Genomic DNA, 22,086 nt, shown 5'->3' with positions numbered 1-22,086 from the left:
GGTTTACTTTTGTGCTTGCATGCACTGGATCCTCATCTAGAACTGGTCTTTTGATGGCAGTCGGGAACGTCTGCTCCTCACTGATATTGGAGGCCTTACAGACTCAATCAGAGTTGGAGGATGGCTTGATCTAATTCCAGGTTGTGACGCTGTCTTTGGCCTGCTCCCTCCCTAAGTCCACAGCTTTGGCCACATTCCTGAAAGCAGGTCAGCTGTTATTTTCTCCAGCCTTCTTTCACCACTGAGGTGAGGTGTAAGTCATGGGCTTAGTAGGCCTCGGGAACGTGGACCAGACCAGTGAAAGTCCCTCTGGGAAACTCCTTGTCAGGGACCAGCATCCCACAGCAACCCCGTGTGGCAGTGAGACAATCTGTGCCAGAAGAATGTTCCGTTCCCTGTGCTTTTCTGGTTGGAGGTGGAAACCTAGTTGACCTCGCATTTGGGACCAGCATGTGCCACAGGCATTTTGGACAACTCAGAGGACCAGAGAGGAAGTTAACACCAAATGTGGGCTCCCAACCACCTTCACTGAAAAATGAAAGAGATGTGACCATGTTTGTGACCAGAGTTCTTCAGCAAACACTGGTCACATACAATATAAACACAATAACTGAGACAGCAATAACAAGAGAGATTTAGTGGAGAGTTTAAATTTTGTTTTCCCAGAAAAAGATTCATAAATTACAATATTGACCCAAAAAAGAAGCACAAACACCTGAATAGACTAATAACCAAGGGGAAAAAATGGAGGAAGTTATCAAAAAATTAGTTCCCTGGAGGGCTGCTAGGGCAGACAGTTTTGCTGGCAAGGCTTTTCTAATATTTGAAGAACAGTGATGTCTATTGTTATATGAATTATTTCAGAACAGAGAATAAAGGAAGAATGCTCCTCAATTTGTGCCGTAAGCTGGTATAAGCCTGACTCCAAAATCTACCAAAGACCAAAAAAACACCAAAAAACAAAAATAAAAAAATCCACAACCACAGAACAGAGGTTGCAAACTCAAGTGCCTATAAGAGCCAGAAACTATCATAAATAGGTGTGAAATGACAGGGAAAGGTGGGAGCTGCAGGGCCCTAGAGAACATGCCCCCTCTCCAGGAACTCAGAAGCAAATACTTCAAAACCTTGTGCTGGCTAAATAAAAAAGTCCCATCAGCCATCAGTTTGCAGCTTCTGGTAGAGGTCAATCTCTCTTATAAACATAGATGTAAAATTCCTCAATAAAATGCTAGCAAATGCAATTCAACCAATACTATGATTAAAAAAAAAAAAGATCTGCTAAGAACAAGTAACATTTTCTCTAGGGATGAAAAGATGTTTTAATATGTAGAAATATTTTTCTAAATAATCCGTCATCATCTCAATAGGTCAAATTAGAAAAAACCCATGTGATCATTTCAATAGATGTCGGCACTTACTTCCCTGCCAGCTGAGGCCCAGGCACCCAGAGCTGGGCTCGGTGTGGGCTGGCAGAAGGAGCATCAGAAGATAGCATTCAGGGGTCAAACTGGGCTGAGGCCAGCAAACTGCCCAGTGGCATGTCAGTAAGAAGGAACTGAGCAGAGAAGCAGAATCCAGATAAAGGCAACAGGACAGAGCATGCGGAGATGCTGGGAGGCAGAGCTGTGGGACTTGACTGGAGGAGCCTGCATGCCCTCTGGTGTGCTCCACGTCTGGACTCTAGATGCTGAAAACACATCTGAAAACATTCAGTGCCCATGACTCAGAAAATAGCTCTTAAAACAGACTATAATGAGAGTTCTTAACAGAGAAAGGATGTATCTATCCTGCAAGCAACACACTTAAAACTAAAGAATGCTTTTCTGTTCTGATTTTTTGAGGAGCTATTTTGTATTTTCAAGGCTTTCTACATACAGAGAAAGAAAAAAGCCCAGTGAAAGTTATAAGGGAACCTGAGAAGAGGAAACAGTGGAAAGAAATGATGCTTGTGGTCAAATCTAAATCAATCTATGTATGTTATGCGTCAATAACAAATCGTTTTAAAAATAGTAAAATCTAAATGGATACTGATAGAGTGACTGGGATTGTGTAATATAAATGCTAGAGATTCTTGCATGCTAACCTCATACCATATTGTCGTGTGTTGAATTGTGTCTCCCCAAAAAAGAGACAGTTCTAACCCCTGGTACCCAAGAATGTGGCCTTATTTGGAAATACGGTCTTTGCAGATGTAATAAATTGAGATGAGGTGATACTGAATTGAGGTGAGCCCCAATTCCAAGATGACTGCTGTCCATATAAGGAGAGACATTTGAACACAGAAATGGGACACACCGGGAAAAGACCATGTAAAGACAGAAGCAGATGCTGGGGTTAGGGTGACACAAGCCAAGGAATGCCGGGGCCATCGGAGGCTGGAAGACACAAGGGAGGATTCTTTCCTAGAGTCTGCAGGGGAGCCTGCCTGGCTGACACCCTGGTTTTGGAATCCAGCCTCCAGAACTGTGACAGAATAAATTTCTATTGTTTTAAGCCAGACAGTGGGTGGTAATTTATTACAGCAGCCCTAGGAAATACTATACATATACAAAAATAAATTCCAGATGGATTAAAGACATGTGAAAAATGAAACAATAGCTGGATGGATGCACAGATAGGTAGAATGACATGGCAAATGTGCCAAAATGTTAAAACTGGTGGATCTGGGTATCTGGAGAGGGGTATGTTGGAGTTCTCTGTATAGGTTTTGTGTTAATCTTTCAACTGTATTTTTGCAACTGAGTTCGAAATTATTTCAAATTAGAAGTTTAAGGGAAAAAATAAAGCAATAAAAATCATAGGAGAAAATTTATGAAACCACATGATGCACCAGGGGTGGGGAGAATCTTCTAAACCCAAACAGGAAATGAGAAGTCATAAAAGAAAAGAGGAACATATTTGATTACAAAAAAGTTAAATATTTTATAATGGTCTTAGAAAACCAAAATGCAATGATAAATTGGGGGAAACTTCACATTTTAAATGGAATAAAAACTCTTAAATTGATAAGAAAAAGACAAACAATGAGATAGCAAAGGTAAATTTGCAGCAAATATGAAGATGTGATTCCAGGAAGGACAAATGTAAACAGTCAATAAACCAATGAACACTGGACTTCCCTGGTAGAGAACTGCAAATTAAAATAACAGTGAGATCACCTCTCACTTTATGAAATGAGCAAAAATTCAAAACAATGATAACATCTGCTGCTGGAAGGGATGAAAGAAAACAGTACTCTCAACACTGAGAATATTGCTGGTGGAAACGTGAATGTCACTGCAATATTTAGTAGCATCTATTAAAATTTAAAATTTCCTTTTCTTCAGTAATACCCTTTCTGGGAAACTCTCCCACAGAAATGAATTCACTACACAGGGATATGCATACAAGCATTTCTTTCCCATGCATGTTTATTGGTATAGCTTGTGGCAATGGCCAAAACCTGCAAACCAAGTGAATACCCATCAAGAAGGGAGTGGAATATTATATCGCCATCAAAAAGAATGAGGCACATACCAGCTGACTTGGGAGGAGTTCTACTATGCATTTACGGTTATGGGAGAAAGGTATATGTAATACGATTTATTTTTTAAAATGTAACGACCCCCTGCCAAAAAAAAAAAAAAACAAAAATCCTGTGTGTGTGTGTGCATGTGTGTGTGACTTGTTATAGGAAAGGTGGAAGGAAGAAAGAAGGCCAGTCTATTAATGATGGAGGGAGGGGAGGAGGGCAGGGAAATACTTTCTATATAAAATCACATATATCATATGATCCCATCCATGCAAAATCATGCAAACGAGTACACATAAGAGATGGAGAAAAGGATGGTCACCAAAATGTTAATGATGATTACCTCAGGGGGGTGAGATTGCACTTTTACTTTCCTCCATGTTTTAAATGTTATTATATAATGAGTATATATTATTTATATAATCAGTAAAAAAAGCTATTTTCGTTGTAGGGTGGGGATGGGGATGGGAGTATTGGCAGGTAGAGGTCCCTAGGGGGCCTGATTTAATTAGCACACAAAATTAATTAATTAACTAATTAACATAGCAACTGATGTTTTCCAAAATCCTTGAAGTGTAGGTTCTCTTAAGTAGCCACACTGTCATCTGAGCCATTGTTTCCAGTTCTCTCATTTAACAAGCAACTGAGGAATGGGATGATCACAAATGCCAAAGGGGTAAGAGATGATGAAAGGGGTTTCATTTAAGTGCAAATGACTGGATCTCCCGTACTCATCGCAGCTTCCAACTCCCTCACCAGGCTAATCTGGCAACTTCCAAATCCCGCTATCATTGCTTTCAAAATTTTCCGATTTCTTTTTTAACCGTTTCTCTTTTCAGTCTTCTCTATGTGTGGCTCTCAAAGTTTTTATCTTAAGCCTTCTTTCTTGGTTTTGCTATTTTTCTACTTCCTCCCACAGGTGCCTCGACCACGAGCTGGGGGAAGACCTTACGTTGGGGGCCACGGCTTTACCTCTTCTTCCCTTCCCTCTCTCCACGGACCTGGCAGGTCGGGGGAGGGCCGCAGGTGTGTGGATCTTGTCTAATGCGATGCCTGAACATGTCAGGCTCTCAAAACATATCAGGGTCAGCTGCACAAATAGCCAGTTGTGCTTCACCCGCTCTTGCTTTCACATTTATTGGGCATTGCTGGGTGCCAGGTACGGAGCTAAGGATTCACTGGTGAGGTAGGTATGATCCCAGACAGGTCACGGCCAGCTGTGTGATCAGTGCTCAACGGCACAGTGCCAGGGAGGACGACTTTGCGCCACTGATGGCGGGCGGGGGTGGGCACTGCTGCGATTTAGCAGAGGCAACAGCATACGCAAATGCCCAGAGGCTCTCCGGGTGCGGTCCCCGACTGGCAGCAGCAACATCCCCTGGGAACTTGTTGAAAATTCTAATTACAGGGCTCCACTCCCGACATACCAAAGCAGAAACTGTGGGGTTGGGGCCCAGCTGATGTTTTAGCAAGCCCTCTAGGCGATTCCGAGGCACGATAGGGTCCGAGAATCACTGCTCTAGTAGGGACCTGAGGATGCTTTAGGATAGGAGCGAGAGGAGAGTAAACGAGGTCTTGTGAAGGGCCTTGGATGCCCCGGAAGGCGCGACCTCCAGGGTTTCTAAGCAGGCAGGGCCTGTGGCACCTATACAACCTATCCCAACTTGGCGCTTGTGGGTTCTCTAGCTTTCCCTGTGTGCCCTGGGGCTAGAATTTATCCGCGCAGGACTGAGTCCCCGCGACACTAGAGGACCTTTCCGCACCCTTATTCAACGGGTCTGCAGTCCAGGCGGAGACGAACATCCGCAAGAGATAGGAGCACTCAGCCTGGAAAGCGAGCGCGGCAGGCGGACACACGCCCCAGGCTTGGGGCCGGCTGCTATACAAACCCAGGCCCCGGCCCTGGCTCCGCCCCGGCGCGGCGCTTCAGGCTGTTAGGCCCCGCCCATGACTCCGCCCCAGGTCGCGCACGGCCCACCTCCCCGGGCGGCGGTGGGGGAGGGCCAGCTCGTGCGCGCGCCCGCGGCCGGGTTGCAGGGCTAGGCGCGCGGCCCGCCTCTCGGCCGGGAAGATGGTGGCGAGCGTGCGGGTGCAGAAGCTGGTGCGGCGCTACAAGCTGGCGATCGCCACGGCGCTGGCCATACTGCTGTTGCAGGGCCTGGTGGTGTGGAGCTTCAGCGGCTTGGAAGAGGACGAGCCGGGCGAGGTGCGTCGCCGGCGGGGCGGGCAGGCGGGCAGGCTGGGTGCGGGGGCGCGCGGGGTCCTGGTGGGGCTGCGGGTGCCCCTGGCCGGGGAAGTGGGATACGGGTCGCGGGTGTGCGGGGCACGGGCAGCCGCTCGGAGCGGAACATCTGGCTCCTGGCACCCCTTCCCGGGCGGGCCTGGGGCCTGCGAGCGCGGGCGGTGCGTGACCTGGAGGCCCGAGCCGAGGGCGGGCTGGGGGCGGGGGCGGGAGGAGCGGTGGGGGTGGGGGTCTCGGGCCCGGGGAGCGGTGAAGGTCCCGCGCGGGGAGCGGGCTGAGAGGCGGGGCTGGGCTGGAGCCTGCTCGCAGGTGGGGAGCCCCAGGCCAAACTTTCTGAAGTTGGGAGGGGGCGGGGGTGTGCGCGCCATGGGCAGAGGAGAGGGGCCGAGGGTCCCCGGCTGCCGCGCCCGGCTGCACCTGAGGGTCAGCGGCGGGTGGGGAAGTGGAGCCGGGAGTGGAACTCGGGCCTGGAACAAAGTGTGTGCCCAAGAACCGAGGGAACCCGGAGTTACCCCGAGGGAGAGAATTGGAGTGTCCCTGAGGCGTGGCTTTCTCAGCTAGAGGGGTCTAAGAACGTGGGTGGGCTTTCAGGAGGGAGTGTGAGGCCGAGGTAAGGTGGTGAGTTGGCCTAAAGACCTTAGGGATTTGGGGAGAGGACCCTCTGGCTTCAGGGGAAAGGGGATGGCAGTGGCTGGTTTAGCAGAGCTCCAGGCCCAGCTCCCTGGAGCACGGACAGTCCCCACTTGCTCAGTGCCCGGGGTCCCTGCAGAGCAGGTCTTCCTCCCTCTTGGCTGATGTGGTTTCAGCCAGCCGTCCAGATTTGCCCTCCCCGAGTGTGTTCAGAAGAGTCTAGTGGGGATCTGGGGCCCTCCTGGAAGGGCCAGGAAGACAGACCAAACCATTGCCCCAAGCTGTGACCCAAAGAGGTTCCCAGGTGCCAGAAGTCAAGGCTTCCCTGCACCCTGCCTCCCGCTTCACCCCTCTTGGTGCTTCCAGGGCTCCGGGTCAGAGGCTTTGCTTTCTCTGTCCTCTTGGGCTTCTCCACTTGACAGAGCGAAGGCCAGGAGAGCCCAGATGTCCACTTCCCCTTCCCGCATCTTGGCAGTCTGGAAGTCCTGCTGTGGAGGTGGGAGAAGAGCTGCCCTCGCCTTTTTGGGGGGGACCAAGAGGCTGGCTAGGGTAGTGAGGGGAGGGGAACAGAGCCACATGAGTCTGTAACTCCAACAGATGCTAGGGGTGCCCAGCCTTTGGCAGGACGGACTGCCGGTGGGGGTGGGGGTGGGGGCTGGCTCTGGGACATGCCACGGGAGTGAGCTTGTTCTGAGTGGACCAACAAGGAGAAGAGAAGAGTTTTCGGCTCGATGTGAGAGGACTGCTTGGGCAGATGGGACATCCTAAGACGGAATGGTCCACTGAGGCAGTGAGGCAGCCCTCTGATCCTGGAGTATGTGAGGGGGCCCGATGACCCCTCTGGGGAGGAGCATGTCATTGAGAGACTTCTCAAAAACAGATGGCCCTAAGCTGAAAAGCCTGGGGGGAGAGCAGGGACAGTAGAGTGTTTGGGATCCTGCCGTTAGCTTCTCCTCCAGCTTCCTGGGCTGAAGCTGTTAGGGGAATTCCTTGATTGGAATGCAAAAATATGCTCGCTGACTTAAAGGTTGTGCAGTACAGGCAGCCATGGGTGCTCAGACCCCCTCAGCAGCCACCTCCCCAGTCCTCGGGGCTGTCAGGCAGCATGACACAGTGCTTAGGAAGGTGACTGCTGAAGCTGGGCCACCTCACTCGGCCAACCCTTCCCAGCTCTGCTACTAAGTAGCTGTGTGACCACTGGCAAATTAATTAACCTCTCTGTGTCTTCAGTGTCCTCATCTGTAAGATGGGGATAATAGCAGCACCTCTCTCATGGAGTGATTGTAAAGGTTAAATGAAGATGAAGCCCATGAAACACTTGGCTAGAAATCCTCGCACATTCTAAGCCCTCAGTTAAATGATCCCCTTTTGTTATAATGCATTATTATCCCTGCACTGCACACTGGGAATAGGAATTCATTCATTCAACCAATCATAAATTAAACAAATATTAAGTCCTACTTTGTATTGGGCACTGTGCTAATACGGGGGATACAGGAGTAAACGAAGTTGACGTGGTCCCAGCCTTCATGGTCAGACAGTGAAAAGGAAGCTCAACTACATAATTATAAACTGAGATAGGCGTTGCTCTGCTAGAATAACAGGGCAGCTGGTTTAGTTCAGGTGGTCGGGGAGGGCTTCTTGCAGGAAGGGGTATGTGAGCTGAAGGAGTCTGGGCCAGGAGAGGTCAGGCAGAAGGCCCTGAGGAGAAGGGCTTAGCCGGGCACCTTTGAGAATGGAAAGGAGGGTGTGGTGAGTTCCCTGGAGTAAAGTTAGAGAATTAGTCCAGGGCGGATCCTGCTTGGTTGAAGAGACCACGGTCAGGGGCTGGGGCTTTATTCTAAGTGCAGCGGAAAGCACTGAAGGATTTTAAGCAGCGACATGGTCAGATGTACACTTAAGATGCACACACTATGGAGGGGCCAGAGTGGATACCAGGGATGATAATTAACATCCAGAGAGCCTCCTTGTAGTTTTCAGCGCTTTCACAAACAATATCTTTCCACTTGTTTCAGTTGCAGTCTGAGAAGTCTGAAGGAGGTGGGGTGTGTTGTCTGTCGGTGTCTCAGAGAAGGATCCTGGCGAGGAGCTGCAGAGTCAGGAAATGGCAGAGAACTTTAAATCGCTCCTTGATGTGGAGGAGGGGTCCTTGGAAGCGAGAATGTAGAATCAGGGGCTACTGGGGCGGCTCCTTTAGGCGCACAAGCATGGGGCCCTGCTGATGCCCGTGTGGACTGGAGCCTGGGAGGGGACGAGGTGGGGCTGACTGCCCACCAGGGCCTCCGTCATTCCCCACTGCTGCCTCCTGGTCCCAAGTTCCTCTGGGATTGTCCTTCGCAGGGTCAGCTGCTCCCTGCTGCAGTGCAGGGCACCAACATGCCCATCTCCTCCCACATCCTGTCCCCTACCACAGCCAGCCTGGCCCTGTGCCCCATGCCCCACCCTCCTGACCAGCTTCCTGAGTCTCTGATACTGGCTTCCACCCCAGAGAGCTCACAGCTCTTCTGCCATCTCTATCCCCCTAAACTGGGGAATGTCTCTGCCTGCTCTGTGGCTGGGTCAGACATGGCCACGTTGGCATAAACGCAGCTCAGTGGGGCTGCATCAGCCTCTCCTGAGGGCCACCCAGCCCGGGGTGCCCTCCTCAGTGTGGGGACAGAATGAGGTCTGCTGCCTCCTGTCCCACCCTCTTGCAAACATCTCCTCTCAGATTGGGGCAGACACCCCCAGCTCTCGTTGGGCACCTTTTGAGAGGTTGGGCACGAGTCCCAGGGTGCAGGGGTGGGGTCTTGCCCAGAGGTGGCTGTCAGCTTGACTGAAGTTTCTGCCTTGCTCAGAGCAGAGGGAAGGAAGGTCTAGGATGAGAGGGGCAAGGAGAACCCAGCCCAGTGGAGTCCACGTCTGAGAGCCTGGGCCCCAATCCTGACTTTACATCTGACTATTTCTTACTCCACTTGCAGTAATAATAATGATAAGGAGAGCAGCATTTATTGAATGCCGAGCCCACGCCAAGAACTTTACATCCATTCATTCATACATTCAACAAATACTTATTGAGTGTCTACTATTGCCAGACACTCTTCTGAGCTCTGGGAATACATCAGTGAACAAGGCAAGAAAAATCCCTACCCTCATGGAGCTTACCTTCTTGTGAGGGAGATACTTAAATCATATAAGTCAATTGTGGGATGTTAGACAGTGGTAAGTGCAATGGGGAAAATAAAGTGGGAGATGAGGGAGGGCGGGAGTTTTGAATGCAGTGTTCAGAGTGGGCCTTACTGAGAAGATCCCATCTGAGCAAAGAATTGAAGGAGGCAAGGAATGAACTGTGGGGATATCCAGACGAGGGCTTTCCAGGCACAGGTGACAGCAAGTGCAAAGCCTGAGCCAGGAGGGTGCTAGGTGAGATGGGGGGCAGGCACTGGGAAGGCCATTGTGGCTGAAGTAGAGTGAGTACAACGGGGGTTAGTAGGCGACGAAGTCAGGGAGAGCAGGGACGGCAGGAGAGGACAGCCAGATGGGTCACGTAGCCTTTGCTGGCTATTGTAAGGACGTTGGCTTTTATTCTAAGTAGGAGCAGGAAGACCAGGGAATCCAGGTAAGAGGTGATGGTGGCTCCAGTTAGGGTGGGGATGATGGAAGTGGTGAGAAGTGATCAGATTCTTGATCTGTTTTGAAGGTAGCATCAACTGGATTTACCAACAGGTTGGATGTGGGGCATGAGGGAAGAGAAAAGGCAAACATCACTCCCCAAAGTTTCTGGCCAGAGCAACTTGAAGGATGGGGTTGTTAACTGAGATGGGGACGACTGAGGTAGGGGCAGGTTTGGGACCTGAGGGTCAGAGAGGTCTGTCAGACTCAACTCTTGAGGACACAGGTAGGTAAATGCCTCCAAGCTTCAAGAGAATCACCCAGGCCAGAAAGGTAAGTCTGGGGGTGAACATTGCATGGATGGAGTTTAAAACACAGAGACAGAATGACATCATCTAGGGAGTGGAGTCAGCTTGGAAACCCAGGCCCAAGGATCCTTAGGAGATAAGGAAGTCAGCCAAGAAGAGTGGCCTTGAAGAAAGGGGAGAAACCAGGAGAGTGTGGTGTCCTGGAAGCCAAGGGAGGAAGGTGTTTCGGGGAAGAGGGAGTGCTCTAGTAAGTTGTGCTGCCAAAAGGTCAAGCAAGAAGAGTGGCAGCATGGCCTTGAAGTTTGTGGAGTGGTGGAGGAGAAGACCAAGGGGTAAGGGTTGAGAAGATAGTAAGGGAGGAATGAGAAACAGCTGGCATGGACAGCTCTTTCTAGCCACATTCTCTAATGCCTTACCTCATCTACTACTTGCACTGCCCTGCCATATTTTACAGCTGAGGAAGTAAGCCAGGGAAGTTAGGTAACTGCTGGTAAGTGGCAGAGCTGGGCTTGGAACCCTGGTGACCCAGAGGTTGCAGTCTTAAGCACTCACAGTGCTCCTCCATCCCTTCCAAGTCTCATCCACCAGACACCAACCAGATGTCCCCTGTGTGCCAGCTACTCCTCTGGGCACTGGGGAGATGGGGCCAGCCTGATGGTCTCTGCCTTCTAGAAACTCACTGTCCTCACTGTTTGCAAGAGGAATGTACAGGGACCCTGGAACTCAGGACATCCCACCCTGGGGAAATGGGCCAGCTTCACACTAGGGGACTTGGAGCTGGATCTCAAAGGATGGATGGTATTTGGTCAGGCAGTGAAGGGCGGTTGAGAGAGTGGATCAGGGAGAGCTGGGGAGGAGGGTGGGTATATTCGCCTTTCAAGGGAGACAGGCCATCTAGGAAAATGCCTGGGGCTTAAGAAGAGGCAACAGGAGCCAGATCATTTAGAATTGGGGAGCAGGGGTGGTGGGCACTGTGGAGAAAGAACCTGCCCCAAGAAGTGCAGTTAACTGACAGCTCCAGTTGTGAGTACTGTCAGAATGTGCCTCAGCTGTCGAGCCAAGGCCACTTCCTGGGCAGCCCCCAGCCAGTGCTTGCCATTTAGCAGTCTTTTGCGCTTGAGTTTCCCATTGATTGGCCTGAGACTTTCTCCGAGCTGCACTGTAGTCTGAAGCTCTTTCTTCCCCCTCTCTTTTCATGAGGGTCAGACTGACACTAGTCTGAAGCTTTCCCTGCTACTTCCTGCTCCTGTGCCTTTGTATCTTCCAGAGGTGGGACCCCCAGCAAATCTCCAGCATTTCTGACTTTGTCTTGGTGTCTGCTTCCCAGAGGACCCAACCAATAGAGGGTCTTAGGTTTTCACCTCTAAGTCTACTCCTCCTTTCTGGGGAAGACGCTTTCCCTCATTTGTGGCCTTGGAACTCCCACGGGGAGATGCTTTTGTCTGTGGAATGCTTTGGATTTATCTGGAAGTTATAAGAACACTGTCTTCCCAGCCAGGCCCAGGTGGGAGTGTTGGATCTCAGATGCACACTCCTGTGTCCTCTGCAGGTTCTCCACACCCTTCCCTTAGGACGTGTGTGCTCATCAGCTGAAAAAGAGGATAGTATCTGAGCCAAAAAAAGAGAGAAAGAGAAAGACAGTGCCTTGTGCTCTCTGGTCTGCAGAGAGAGAATAAATAATACTGATAGTGTGATGGAGGGAGGGCTGATGTGTCCTCTGTCCCGGGGAGGTGCTGTTTGTGTAGAGTCCTCAGGAGAACAGAGCTTCTGCAGGTACCTGTGGGCAGGGGCTTCTAGGTCTGAGGGTACCCCTGGCTGAGATGGAGCTAAAGGAGCAGTGGGAGGTGACTGCCTGTCCCAGTGACCTGGGGCTCCTTGTCTCTTACAGAAAGGAAGACAGAAGAAGCCACGGCCGCTGGACCCTCGCGAGGGTTCCAAAGACACAGACAGCTCGGCAGGGCGGCGGGGCAGTGCAGGCCGAAGGCATGGGCGCTGGCGGGGCCGCGCGGAGAGCCCAGGTGTGCCAGTGGCCAAGGTGGTGCGGGTGGTAACGAGCCGGCACAGAGCCAGCCGGCGGGTCCCCTCTGGCCCACCTCCGGAGGCCCCAGGCCGACAGAACTTGAGTGGAGCAGCTGCTGGAGAGGTGCTAGTGGGGGCAGCCGGCTTCCCACTACATGGAGACACGGGGAGCGTGGAGGGAGCCCCCCAGCCCACGGACAACGGCTTCACCCCCAAATGCGAGATCATGGGCAAGGACGCGCTGTCTGCACTGGCCCGGGCCAGCACCAAGCAGTGCCAGCAGGAGATCGCCAACGTGGTGTGCCTGCACCAGGCTGGGAGCCTCATGCCCAGGGCAGTGCCCCGGCACTGCCAGCTGGCTGGTGAGGGGGAGGGGTGCTCCAGGACTTCCCAGGCCTGGGGTGGAAAGGTGGCAGCCTTGGAAGGTGGTATGGCGGGCATTTTCACACCATTTCTCAAGAGAAAGAAAGTCAGCTCAGAGGGGTCCAACTCCCTGCCCAAGTTTGCATCCATTGCACTGATGGTAAAGGTGGAGCCAGGACCCAGGAGGGTCAGGCTCCAGGTCTGAGCTCTTTCTTTGGAAGGCAGACAGCCCCCACTTCTAATCTCACTGCACCCTGAGGCCTGGGGTGTGGCCTTTCCAACATCCCCATTCTCTACTCAGGGAAGATGAGCCTGGGCATCCAGTGGGACGAGATGCGGGCCCAGCAGCCTATGGCTGGCCCCCCGGTACGGATCGCCTACATGCTGGTGGTTCACGGCCGCGCCGTCCGCCAGCTGAAGCGGCTCCTCAAGGCAGTGTACCACGAGCAGCACTTCTTTTATATCCATGTGGACAAGGTAGGGTGGAGGCCAAAGGGACCTGGGGTAGGCAGAGCAGAGACCCAGAAGGTCACAGACAGACAGAGCCTCTGACCAGGCCCAGGTGGCCCCTTGCTTTACAGACAGGGAAACTGAAACCCAGAATGGGGGAGCAGGTGGCACAAAGTCACATGGCCAGTTAGGAGCTAGAGCCCTGCCCTGGGCCTTCTGCATTCCATGTCACTTATACTCTGTCCTGGGGTAGGGGTGGGTGGGGGAGGGTTGCAATGCTGGGACCTGAGCCCGGCTGCTGAATGCCACCTCCCTGCCCCCCACCCCCAGCGCTCCAATTACCTGCACCGCGAGGTGGTAGAGCTGGCCCGGCAGTATGACAACATGCGGGTGACACCCTGGCGCATGGTCACCATCTGGGGCGGGGCCAGCCTGCTTCGGATGTACCTGCGGAGCATGCGGGACCTGCTGGAGGTGCCTGGCTGGGCCTGGGACTTCTTCATCAACCTCAGTGCCACCGACTACCCCACCAGGTGTGGGGACGGTGCTCTGAACACTCACGGTGGGATGAGGCCAGCACTGGCTCAGCTCAGTTGCCGAAGCCCCTCAGGGGACCTGGGGTTAGAGGACCCTGACGGACTCCTCCCCCTGCCCCAAGCCTCAGCCTGGGATCCACACGGCCCACACAGCCCCCTTGGCCCTAGCCAAGTTTTAGGGGAGGGGTCAGTAAAAGATGATCTGAGGGTGGAGGGTGACAGGAGATGGGGAGAGGTGCAGGGTCAGGCAGCAAAGGGTGGGGGGAAGGGTGGCCTTCGTGAGTATCTGCCAGGGCAGCTCTCAGAAAGGAAGGGCCAAGGGGTGAAGGTGAGTGCTGTGGCCAGTGTCCGTGCCCTGCCCCCTCATGCACTGCTGCTCCCCGACTGTCTCCCTCTCCAGGACCAATGAGGAGCTGGTAACTTTCCTGTCTAAGAACCGGGACAAGAATTTCCTCAAGTCTCATGGCCGGGACAACTCTAGGTGAGGTGTTGTGGGGAGGGCCGGCCCTAAGGTCTTGTCACAACCCTCCCACACAGGGGGCTCAGCGGCCCCGCCCCACAGGACCCTCAGCCATGGGCCTGCCTGCCACCCACAGGTTCATCAAGAAACAGGGCCTGGACCGGCTTTTCCATGAGTGTGACTCCCATATGTGGCGCCTGGGTGAGCGGCAGATCCCAGCAGGCATTGTGGTGGATGGTGGCTCTGACTGGTTCGTGCTGACCCGCAGCTTCGTGGAGTACGTGGTGTACACGGATGACCCGCTTGTGGCCCAGCTACGCCAGTTCTACACATACACACTGCTCCCAGCTGAGGTGGGTGGCCCTGGGTAGGCCCACAGGCCAGGGAGGGCAGAGGGTACGTCTTGGGGTGACCCAGCTCACCTTTCCCGGCCACCTGCAGTCCTTCTTCCACACGGTGCTGGAGAACAGCCCGGCCTGCGAGAGTCTCGTGGACAACAATCTGCGGGTCACCAACTGGAACCGCAAGCTGGGGTGCAAGTGCCAGTACAAGCACATCGTGGACTGGTGCGGCTGCTCCCCCAATGACTTCAAGCCCTCTGACTTCCTGAGGCTGCAGGTGCCTTCCCCGTGGTCCCAAGAGGCTGCCCCCTGAGAGGGTTTCCCCTGGTTTTCACCATGAGCCTTCCCAGAGTGGGAAAGGATTCAGGGTGGGCCAGTCAGCGAATTTGGGGGCCTTCACCTGGAGCAGCCCGGTAGGCTCCCCAGTCCTGATTTCTAGTGCCCAGGAAGCTAGGCCATCCCGCTTTGCTTTCGGGGTCCTGAAGACCCCTCACCCTCCTTGTCTGTCCGGCTCCAGCAAGTGTCCAGACCCACCTTCTTCGCTCGGAAGTTTGAGTCTACCGTAAACCAGGAGGTACTGGAAATCCTGGACTTCCACCTGTATGGCAGCTACCCCCCAGGCACTCCGGCCCTCAAGGCCTACTGGGAGAACACCTACGATGCGGCTGATGGCCCCAGTGGGCTCAGTGATGTCATGCTCACTGCCTACACCGCCTTTGCCCGCCTTGGCCTGCACCAGGCTGCCACTGCTGCACTGCCATTGGCCACCCCACTCTGCAGGTGAGACCCCCTTCAGACACATAACAGACCCTCAGTGCCCTGTTGGGGGAGCCAATTGGAAAAACAGTCCCTCGCCACAGGGAACTCCCAATCTGAGGCAGGGAAAATAGCAAATAAAACAAAAAAGGCAAGACTCACGCAAATAGGTGCTGTAGGGTGTTAGATTTGGGGCAAAAGAAAATGCCTGGGGATGGGATGCCCCAGACCCCCTCCTGGAACTCCAGGCCAAGTCGGGTGTGTTGATGGCATCTCCCTTTCTCCCTGCTGGAACCTTCTTAGGTTTGAGCCCAGGGGCTTGCCGTCCAGCGTGCACCTGTATTTCTATGACGACCATTTCCAGGGCTACCTGGTGACGCAGGCGGCGCAGCCCTCAGCCCAAGGGCCAGCAGAGACGCTCGAGATGTGGCTGATGCCCCAGGGGTCACTGAAGTTGTTGGGACGCAGTGACCAGGCCACCCGGCTCCAGAGTTTAGAGGTGGGACAGGTCCTTCTTGTTTTCTTCCAACTCCCAGCAAGACTTAGGGTAGAGGGAAGAGAGAGACAGAATCCAAGGGAGGGGTGTGGGCCTTTTGGCCTGAGGTCATGAAGCTCTTGCTTTCCCAGTGTGGCAGCCCTGGTGATGGCTTCCTGCAGGCACAGCTGTGCCTCCCCACCCACAGGCACACATGGAGGCGCGCCTCCCATCAGAGGTCCGTAGAGGACACACAGGAAGCAGGGGCCTGTCAGTCCCACGGGAATGCAAGCACAGTCTTCTAAACTATAGGGATTTTCTTCTAGAGGGACTTGAACATTCAAGTTGGGTTCCAGGGTTAAGATTTTGCATGTTTCTTTGCTCTCTTTCTTAGAGGTTTTGGCTTCATGTGGGGATGGTGTCTGGGCAAGGCTTCAAAGCCAATCTCTACCTTCCTGTCCCACCACTGCAGAGCAGTTCAGAAGAGGAGCCTAGAAAGACTCTCAGCTGGGAGAGACCTTAAGCTCTCCAAGTCTGATCCCTTCATTTTGCAGATGGGGAAACTGAGGCTCAGAAAGATAGTGACTATCCTGAGGCTGTACAGTGAGTTAGAGGCAGCACCAGACTAGAGAGAAGGACTTTTCCCCAGGTTCCTGTCTAGCTGCCTCCTTCCTTACAGATTGGCACCGAGTGGGATCCCAAAGAGCGTCTTTTCCGGAACTTTGGGGGGTTGCTGGGGCCTCTGGATGAGCCTGTAGCCATCCAGCGCTGGGCCCGGGGCCCCAACCTCACAGCCACCGTGGTCTGGATTGACCCAACCTATGTGGTGGCCACGTCTTATGACATCACTGTAGACGCGGAGACCGAGGTCACGCAGTACAAGCCCCCGCTGAGCCGGCCCCTGCGGCCTGGGGCCTGGACTGTTCGACTGCTTCAGTTCTGGGAGCCTCTGGGTGAGACCCACTTTCTTGTGCTGCCCTTGACCTTCAACCGCAAACTACCTCTCAGGAAAGGTAAGGATCTAGTTCCCAAATGATGCCCAGAAGTCAGATAGTAGGATTCTCTAGGCAGGTGATCCCAAGACCATTGGAGTGGGATGGGGGAAGGTTGGGGCCTGTGATCTTCCATCCCTAGCACCCCAGGACCCTGCACTGTGCATGGTAGAAAGAGAAGCTTCAGAGTCAGGCAGACCTGGACTCTGAACATAACTCTGGCTCTTAATTGGGGTTTTATCCTTGCAAATTCCTTCGCCTTCTTGAGCCTATCTTACCGCATATAGAGTGCAAGTAGCACTACTATGAGAGATGACCTGGTGCATGGAACCCAAATCCACTGAAACTAGTGCAAGTGAAAACGGGGGAATGATTGAAAGAATGCCAGATTCTCCTCACAGACCCAGGAAACAGCCGGGTGTCACTGGGAACCAGTGGGGTTATCCCCATCTCTTTGAGCCATCTTGTCCCTCGTCCTGTTGGCCTCAGGCTCTGCCTTTGTCTGCTTCTCAGTGCAACAGAGACTGACCAGGGCTTCTTGGTCCCCAAGAGGGGACTCCACATGATGGTCTCCACATTCTTGGGAGAGCAAATCTGACTGGCCTTCCCGGTCTACTAAGTGGCTCTCCACCCACTTGGCTGAGGCAAAGGGAGCAGGCTCTGAACCAAGGCATCAGTAGGCTGGGAGATTCTCTCGGGACTGAATTCCAGTACCTACCCCCTGGAGTGTATTAGGGATGAGTGTGTGGGTAGAGGTGGCCAGTACACAGCAGGTACTGAGGAAGTGGGGGTTCCTTCCCCGCACTGTACCCTTCACAGAGAACACAGATCAGAGCAGAGGTAGCCCACAAGGTGTGTGTGTGGGTGGGGGGGGGGGGTGCTAGAATTTACAGCCCTGTAGTGCCAGGGGTGTGGCAGATCCAGGCCAGGCGAGCCATGCTCTCTGATCTCCTGGATCCCAGCAGTCTAGTGAAGGAGACAGATGGGGGGAAATGGACGCAAGCTTTACAGCAGGTGGGAATTTGAGCCAAGCCTTAAGGAATGGGCAGGATTTTTATAGACAGAAAAGGGTATTCTAAGCTGAAGGAACAAAGTTGGGAGGTGTCTGTTCATGGGAGAACACTGAGATAGGCTGGGGTGAAGGGGATGTAGGATGGGGTGGGGGTGGGAGGCTGGCGAAGGGGGCAGGGCCCACAGCTGGAGCTTCTGACAGCATACTGGGCTTCTGACAGCTCTAGGAGCCGCTGCCTACTAACCAGTCTGTTACAGGAAAGTAACCTCATTTGCTTAATTAAGTGCCTTGAATCCATTGTTTTATTTCGTCCCAGTGTTGGGATTTCAGGTAAAATCAAGACACAGAAAGTTCCGTGAATTAGCCAAGGTCCCTCAGCAAGATCAGCTCCATGGTAGAGCTGAGACAGGAACAGACCTGACTGCTGGGGTCTGGCCTCCATGGCATCTGTTGGGCAGGGTAGGCTAACTGCTTGTTCTGCTCCCCCAGATGATGCCAGCTGGCTGCATGCGGGGCCGCCCCACAATGAGTACATGGAGCAGAGTTTCCAGGGCCTGAGTGGCCTCCTGAACCTGCCTCAGCCAGAGCCCATGGAAGAGGCTGCCCGACAGCACACAGCGCTCACGGGCCCCACCCTGGAGGCCTGGACCGATGGCGAACTGAGCACCTTCTGGTCTGTGGCTGGGCTGTGTGCAGTGGGCCCCTCTGCCTGCCCCTCCCTGGAGCCCTGTAGACTGACCAGCTGGAGCTCTCTGTCCCCCGACCCCAAATCGGAGCTGGGGCCCGTCAAAGCTGATGGGCGACTCAGGTAGCAGGGCCCCAGCCAGTGTCCCCGAGGACCCGGGGAATTGCACCTTATAGACGATGGAGGGATGTCCTCTGCAACAGACAAGAACCAGGGCGCCCAGGCAGCACACTCATTCCAGCCATCGAGAACCCGCAGTAGTCAGCAGAGAATGTGGACGTAGTATTTACTGCTGCTGATGGCTCTGCTAGGGATTGCAGAAGGGCTCCAGCATTTCACAACTGGCTCTTCCTCACCTTCCCCTCTAGTTTGTATTTTTTTATTTAAAAAGAAAAATGGGTGGTAGGGGAGGAACTGTAAACAAAAGATGTGCAATAGGGCTTGGAGCAGCCCCAGGAAGTGCATCAGGGCTCTGGGGAGCAGGTCCCTGCTGAGCCCATATGCTGTTGCTCTGGATGAGGTTGGGCCTGCCTCACTTTCCAGGGTCTCTCTCCCCCAGCCTGGACCAGTGGTGCTCATGGCCAAGGCCTGGTCTGCAGGGGTGCCAAGTGCCCCACCAGGTTGCAAGGCCAGGAAAAGAGGCAACGGGAGCATTGCAGAGCTGGATTCTGGCAGGATAGCCTCTTCTGCAGCCAGTGGTCCCTAGAAGAGGGGGTGGGGCTGGTTCTAGGGCTTTCCAGCATAGCCTGCCCTTCCTCCAGAAAGGCAGGACACCAGGGCCTGCTGAGACAGATGTGGAGTCTCCCAGGTGTCCCAGAACTGCAAGCAGGGTCTGGGCTCCCACCCTGGAGGGGTGAGTCCTCACGAGAAGAACCTGGAGTAGCATTGTGCCTGAAGCTCAGTGTGAACTCTGAAATATGCAACAGAAGAAATATATCTCTATCTCTCTAAGCTCAGCCTCTGTATTTTCCCTCCCAGGTGTTGGGGAGCCTTTACTGTCAGGCTTTCTCCTAGAAGTCTTAGCCAATACTTTGGCAGTTGTGGTGAGATGGAGGTTTCATTCCCCCAGGGTATGAATGCAGTTAGAATCCATCCTAGAGCCAGAGGGGACCCAGGAACCCATTGAATCAGCATCCTCTTTTTCCAAGGGGTAAATAAGCCCAGAGACGCTCACAGACTTGTAGTTGCCATCCAGCAGGCCAAGGGAGAGCTGGGATTGGAGCCCAGCAGTCCCTCCCCTGCCACTGGGCTGCGGCAAATGTGGCTTCTTTCACTTAAGTGTCACCAGCGCTCACCCCGGCCCTCCTCACTCTTGGTTCTTTCCCAGCCCTGACTCACGGGGCAGCCTCAGGAACTGAGGTGGGCCCAGCCAGGGCCTGGTAGAGACCATCAGGGCTTGTCCCCTTAGGGGCAGGAGCAGCAGTGCCTTGGGGTACTGGCCCTAGGATCTGGGAGGGCTTGTGCTCGCGAGGGCTGTCCATCCTCCCTTTGTCTCCTCCAGCTTTCCTCCCACGTCAAGCAGGGCTTGATCTCAGTCCTGCACCATAATGTGGCTGGAGGATGTAGATCTCTGTGCTCTAAGATCACCCTGTCAGACTGGTCCAAGTGCAGTGGAAGTTACAACTAATTGATTATAGTCAGTTACAGATTTCTTTTTTCATTCTCCACTCCCACTGCTTCACTTGACTAGTCTTAAAAAATTTAATAAAATAAAAATTAAAAAAGAAAATTCACCCTGTCAGCCCTGTTGGTCTGGGCAGCTCAGCTTGGGGGACAAAGGGCTCAAATCTTGCCTGGGGCTGCCACAGGTCAAGTTCTCCTAGTCGCCAGGAGAGGGCGTCCCCGACCACCGGTAACAGCAAGAGGGTTTTGTTTTTGTTTTTTGACTGCTTGCCCTGTGCCAGCCACTGTGCACCGTATCTCACTTGAAGCTCATGACTCCAGCTGGCAGAACGGGACACAGCCTTAGAGCTCTAAGGTGCCTCAAGCGCAGAGACAGAGCGATGCGGTGGTGGAAGAGGCTTCCGAACTAGTCAGGCGGACTCCAGAGCCAGGCTTTGTCACATCATCCCCCTGCCTTCCTAAGGGCCTGTCTGGGCAGGGGTCCAGGAGGGGGTTACAGGAAGAGCTCAAATGAAATGGTGTTTGAGTTCAGAGACTGAGATGATTATTTTTTTCTGCTTCCTATCATTTTCTTAACTTAGGTGGGACATACACTGTGTTTCATCCCCTACCACAGGGTCCTAGCATGGTCCACCAGGTCCTACTCACTCATTATTGTCACCCACAGTGAGCATTTCGCCTTTGCACTCTGAGGCCAGTAGATCATGATCCCGACTGAGGGTTCTGATTTTATTGGTCTGAGGTGGCAACCCAGCAATGGAAGGTTCTCAGAGCTCCCCAGATGATACCAAATTGCAGGCAGTGTTGAGAACTACTGAATTCTAATCCAGCCTCCACTGCTCTGGCAGGCTTGTCTCCACCCCACTGAGTTGGAAGCACACTGCAGCCAGAGCCTTTTGACAGATTCAAAGGGCAGGCTTGAGTGTGGGGGTTCTCCTCTCCCATCTCCCTTGTTCAGGTCATTGTGGCAAGTGACCGGGCAGCTTCAGGACATTTCTTTGCCTGAATTCCTGGCACAGTGTTGCCAACTCCCCATCATTCTGTAGAGTTTGCTTAGCCTGGAGGCTTGGGCTTTTTCAGCTTTTTAAAAACTCCTCCCCTGGCTGGACCCCTGGGGTCAAAATCAGGATTCAGGCCCTGGCCAGGCAGGACAAGGAGTGGGGGCCCATACAGGTGGGCTGGGCGCCTGGAGCTGCACAATAATTTCCTTGGAAGGAGTGGGGAGAGCCTGAGGGGCAGAGACGCTTGTGTATTCTGTGCCCCGTGTGCTGGGTTTCCAGAGCAACCATGGACAGGACGGTTCCATAAGAGGTGGGAGCCAAGACTAGAGGAGAGCTGGTTGGCACCTGAAGCCCAGTTACGTGGGCCAAGGGGAAGTGGACGTGAGCAGAGGTGGGCTGGGAGGGGATCTGCCTGAGAAGGGCAGAGTTCTGGGTGAGTTGGAGACCTCGGGTTTTATGTCAGACTCAGCAGAGGCCCAGCCTGTTCCCGCCAGCCCCGTCTGAAGGCTGAGAGGGGTCCTTGTGGCTGCCAGGCATGCAGAGGGTGGTGGCATGGTCCTGAGCAGGACAAGCAGGGGCAGGGGAGGTGGAGAGCCTGGAGAGCGGCTCACAGATACCCGGGCTCTGAGTGAAGCTGCTCCTCTGGGCCAGGGTCCCGGCTGGGGTGTGACACCCAGGGGAGGGCTGGCCCTGTAGCCCTGCTGGCCGTCCCCAGGTTGCTCAAAGCCAATGCCCTTTCCTGGCACCCCTCTGCCATGGACAGCAGCCTTCTAACCATCATCGTAGTCCCTGGTGAACACCCACTGCCGTCCCAGGTCCCATGGGTGAGGCAGATGCACCTTTGGCCCTCACCATAGGTGGAAGCCTCTTCATCTAAAGGATCACTGAGAGCAACATTCCTCCCCAACCCCTTGGGACGAATGCCATGTATGGCGGGCACCTTCCCTGCGGGTACCCAGTCCTATGATCCTGTCGTCTGTGGTGCAGCAGAAGGCTGGATGCCGGGGCTGAGTTCAGGCTCCTGGGCCCTCCCCTGCCTCCTCGGAACTGCTGTTTCTAAGGGCGTCTGCCCTGCCACAAGTTCCTTC

General features: G+C 53.7%; 1 protein-coding gene across 1 annotated transcript; it reads left to right on the top strand.

Annotated features, from left to right (window-relative positions):
* The first annotated feature begins 5,558 nt into the window (after positions 1–5,558).
* Positions 5,559–20,530, top strand: XYLT2 (xylosyltransferase 2). Its single transcript, XM_037808883.1, has 11 exons — positions 5,559–5,720; positions 12,174–12,666; positions 12,969–13,144; positions 13,448–13,650; positions 14,054–14,134; positions 14,250–14,466; positions 14,555–14,731; positions 14,972–15,234; positions 15,514–15,709; positions 16,365–16,698; positions 18,179–20,530. The coding sequence occupies exons 1-11, from the start codon at positions 5,586–5,588 to the stop codon at positions 18,499–18,501; spliced, it is 2,598 nt and encodes an 865-aa protein (XP_037664811.1). The 5' UTR covers positions 5,559–5,585; the 3' UTR covers positions 18,502–20,530.
* Positions 20,531–22,086: the final 1,556 nt, after the last annotated feature.

The sequence above is a fragment of the Choloepus didactylus genome, chromosome 18, assembly GCF_015220235.1.
Source record: "Choloepus didactylus isolate mChoDid1 chromosome 18, mChoDid1.pri, whole genome shotgun sequence".
Lineage (NCBI taxonomy): Eukaryota > Metazoa > Chordata > Mammalia > Pilosa > Megalonychidae > Choloepus > Choloepus didactylus.
This window is presented reverse-complemented; position numbering and strand designations above follow the sequence as displayed.

What these genes read in the sequence shown, in the direction of transcription:
- XYLT2 (XM_037808883.1), top strand. Translation starts at nt 5,586, where the DNA reads ATGGTGGCGAGCGTGCGGGTGCAGAAGCTGGTGCGGCGCTACAAGCTG. An exon ending in TTTATATCCATGTGGACAAG is followed by an intron (nt 13,145 to 13,447) that starts GTAGGGTGGAGG and finishes CCCCACCCCCAG; the next exon opens with CGCTCCAATTACCTGCACCG. An exon ending in CCCGGCTCCAGAGTTTAGAG is followed by an intron (nt 15,710 to 16,364) that starts GTGGGACAGGTC and finishes CCTTCCTTACAG; the next exon opens with ATTGGCACCGAGTGGGATCC.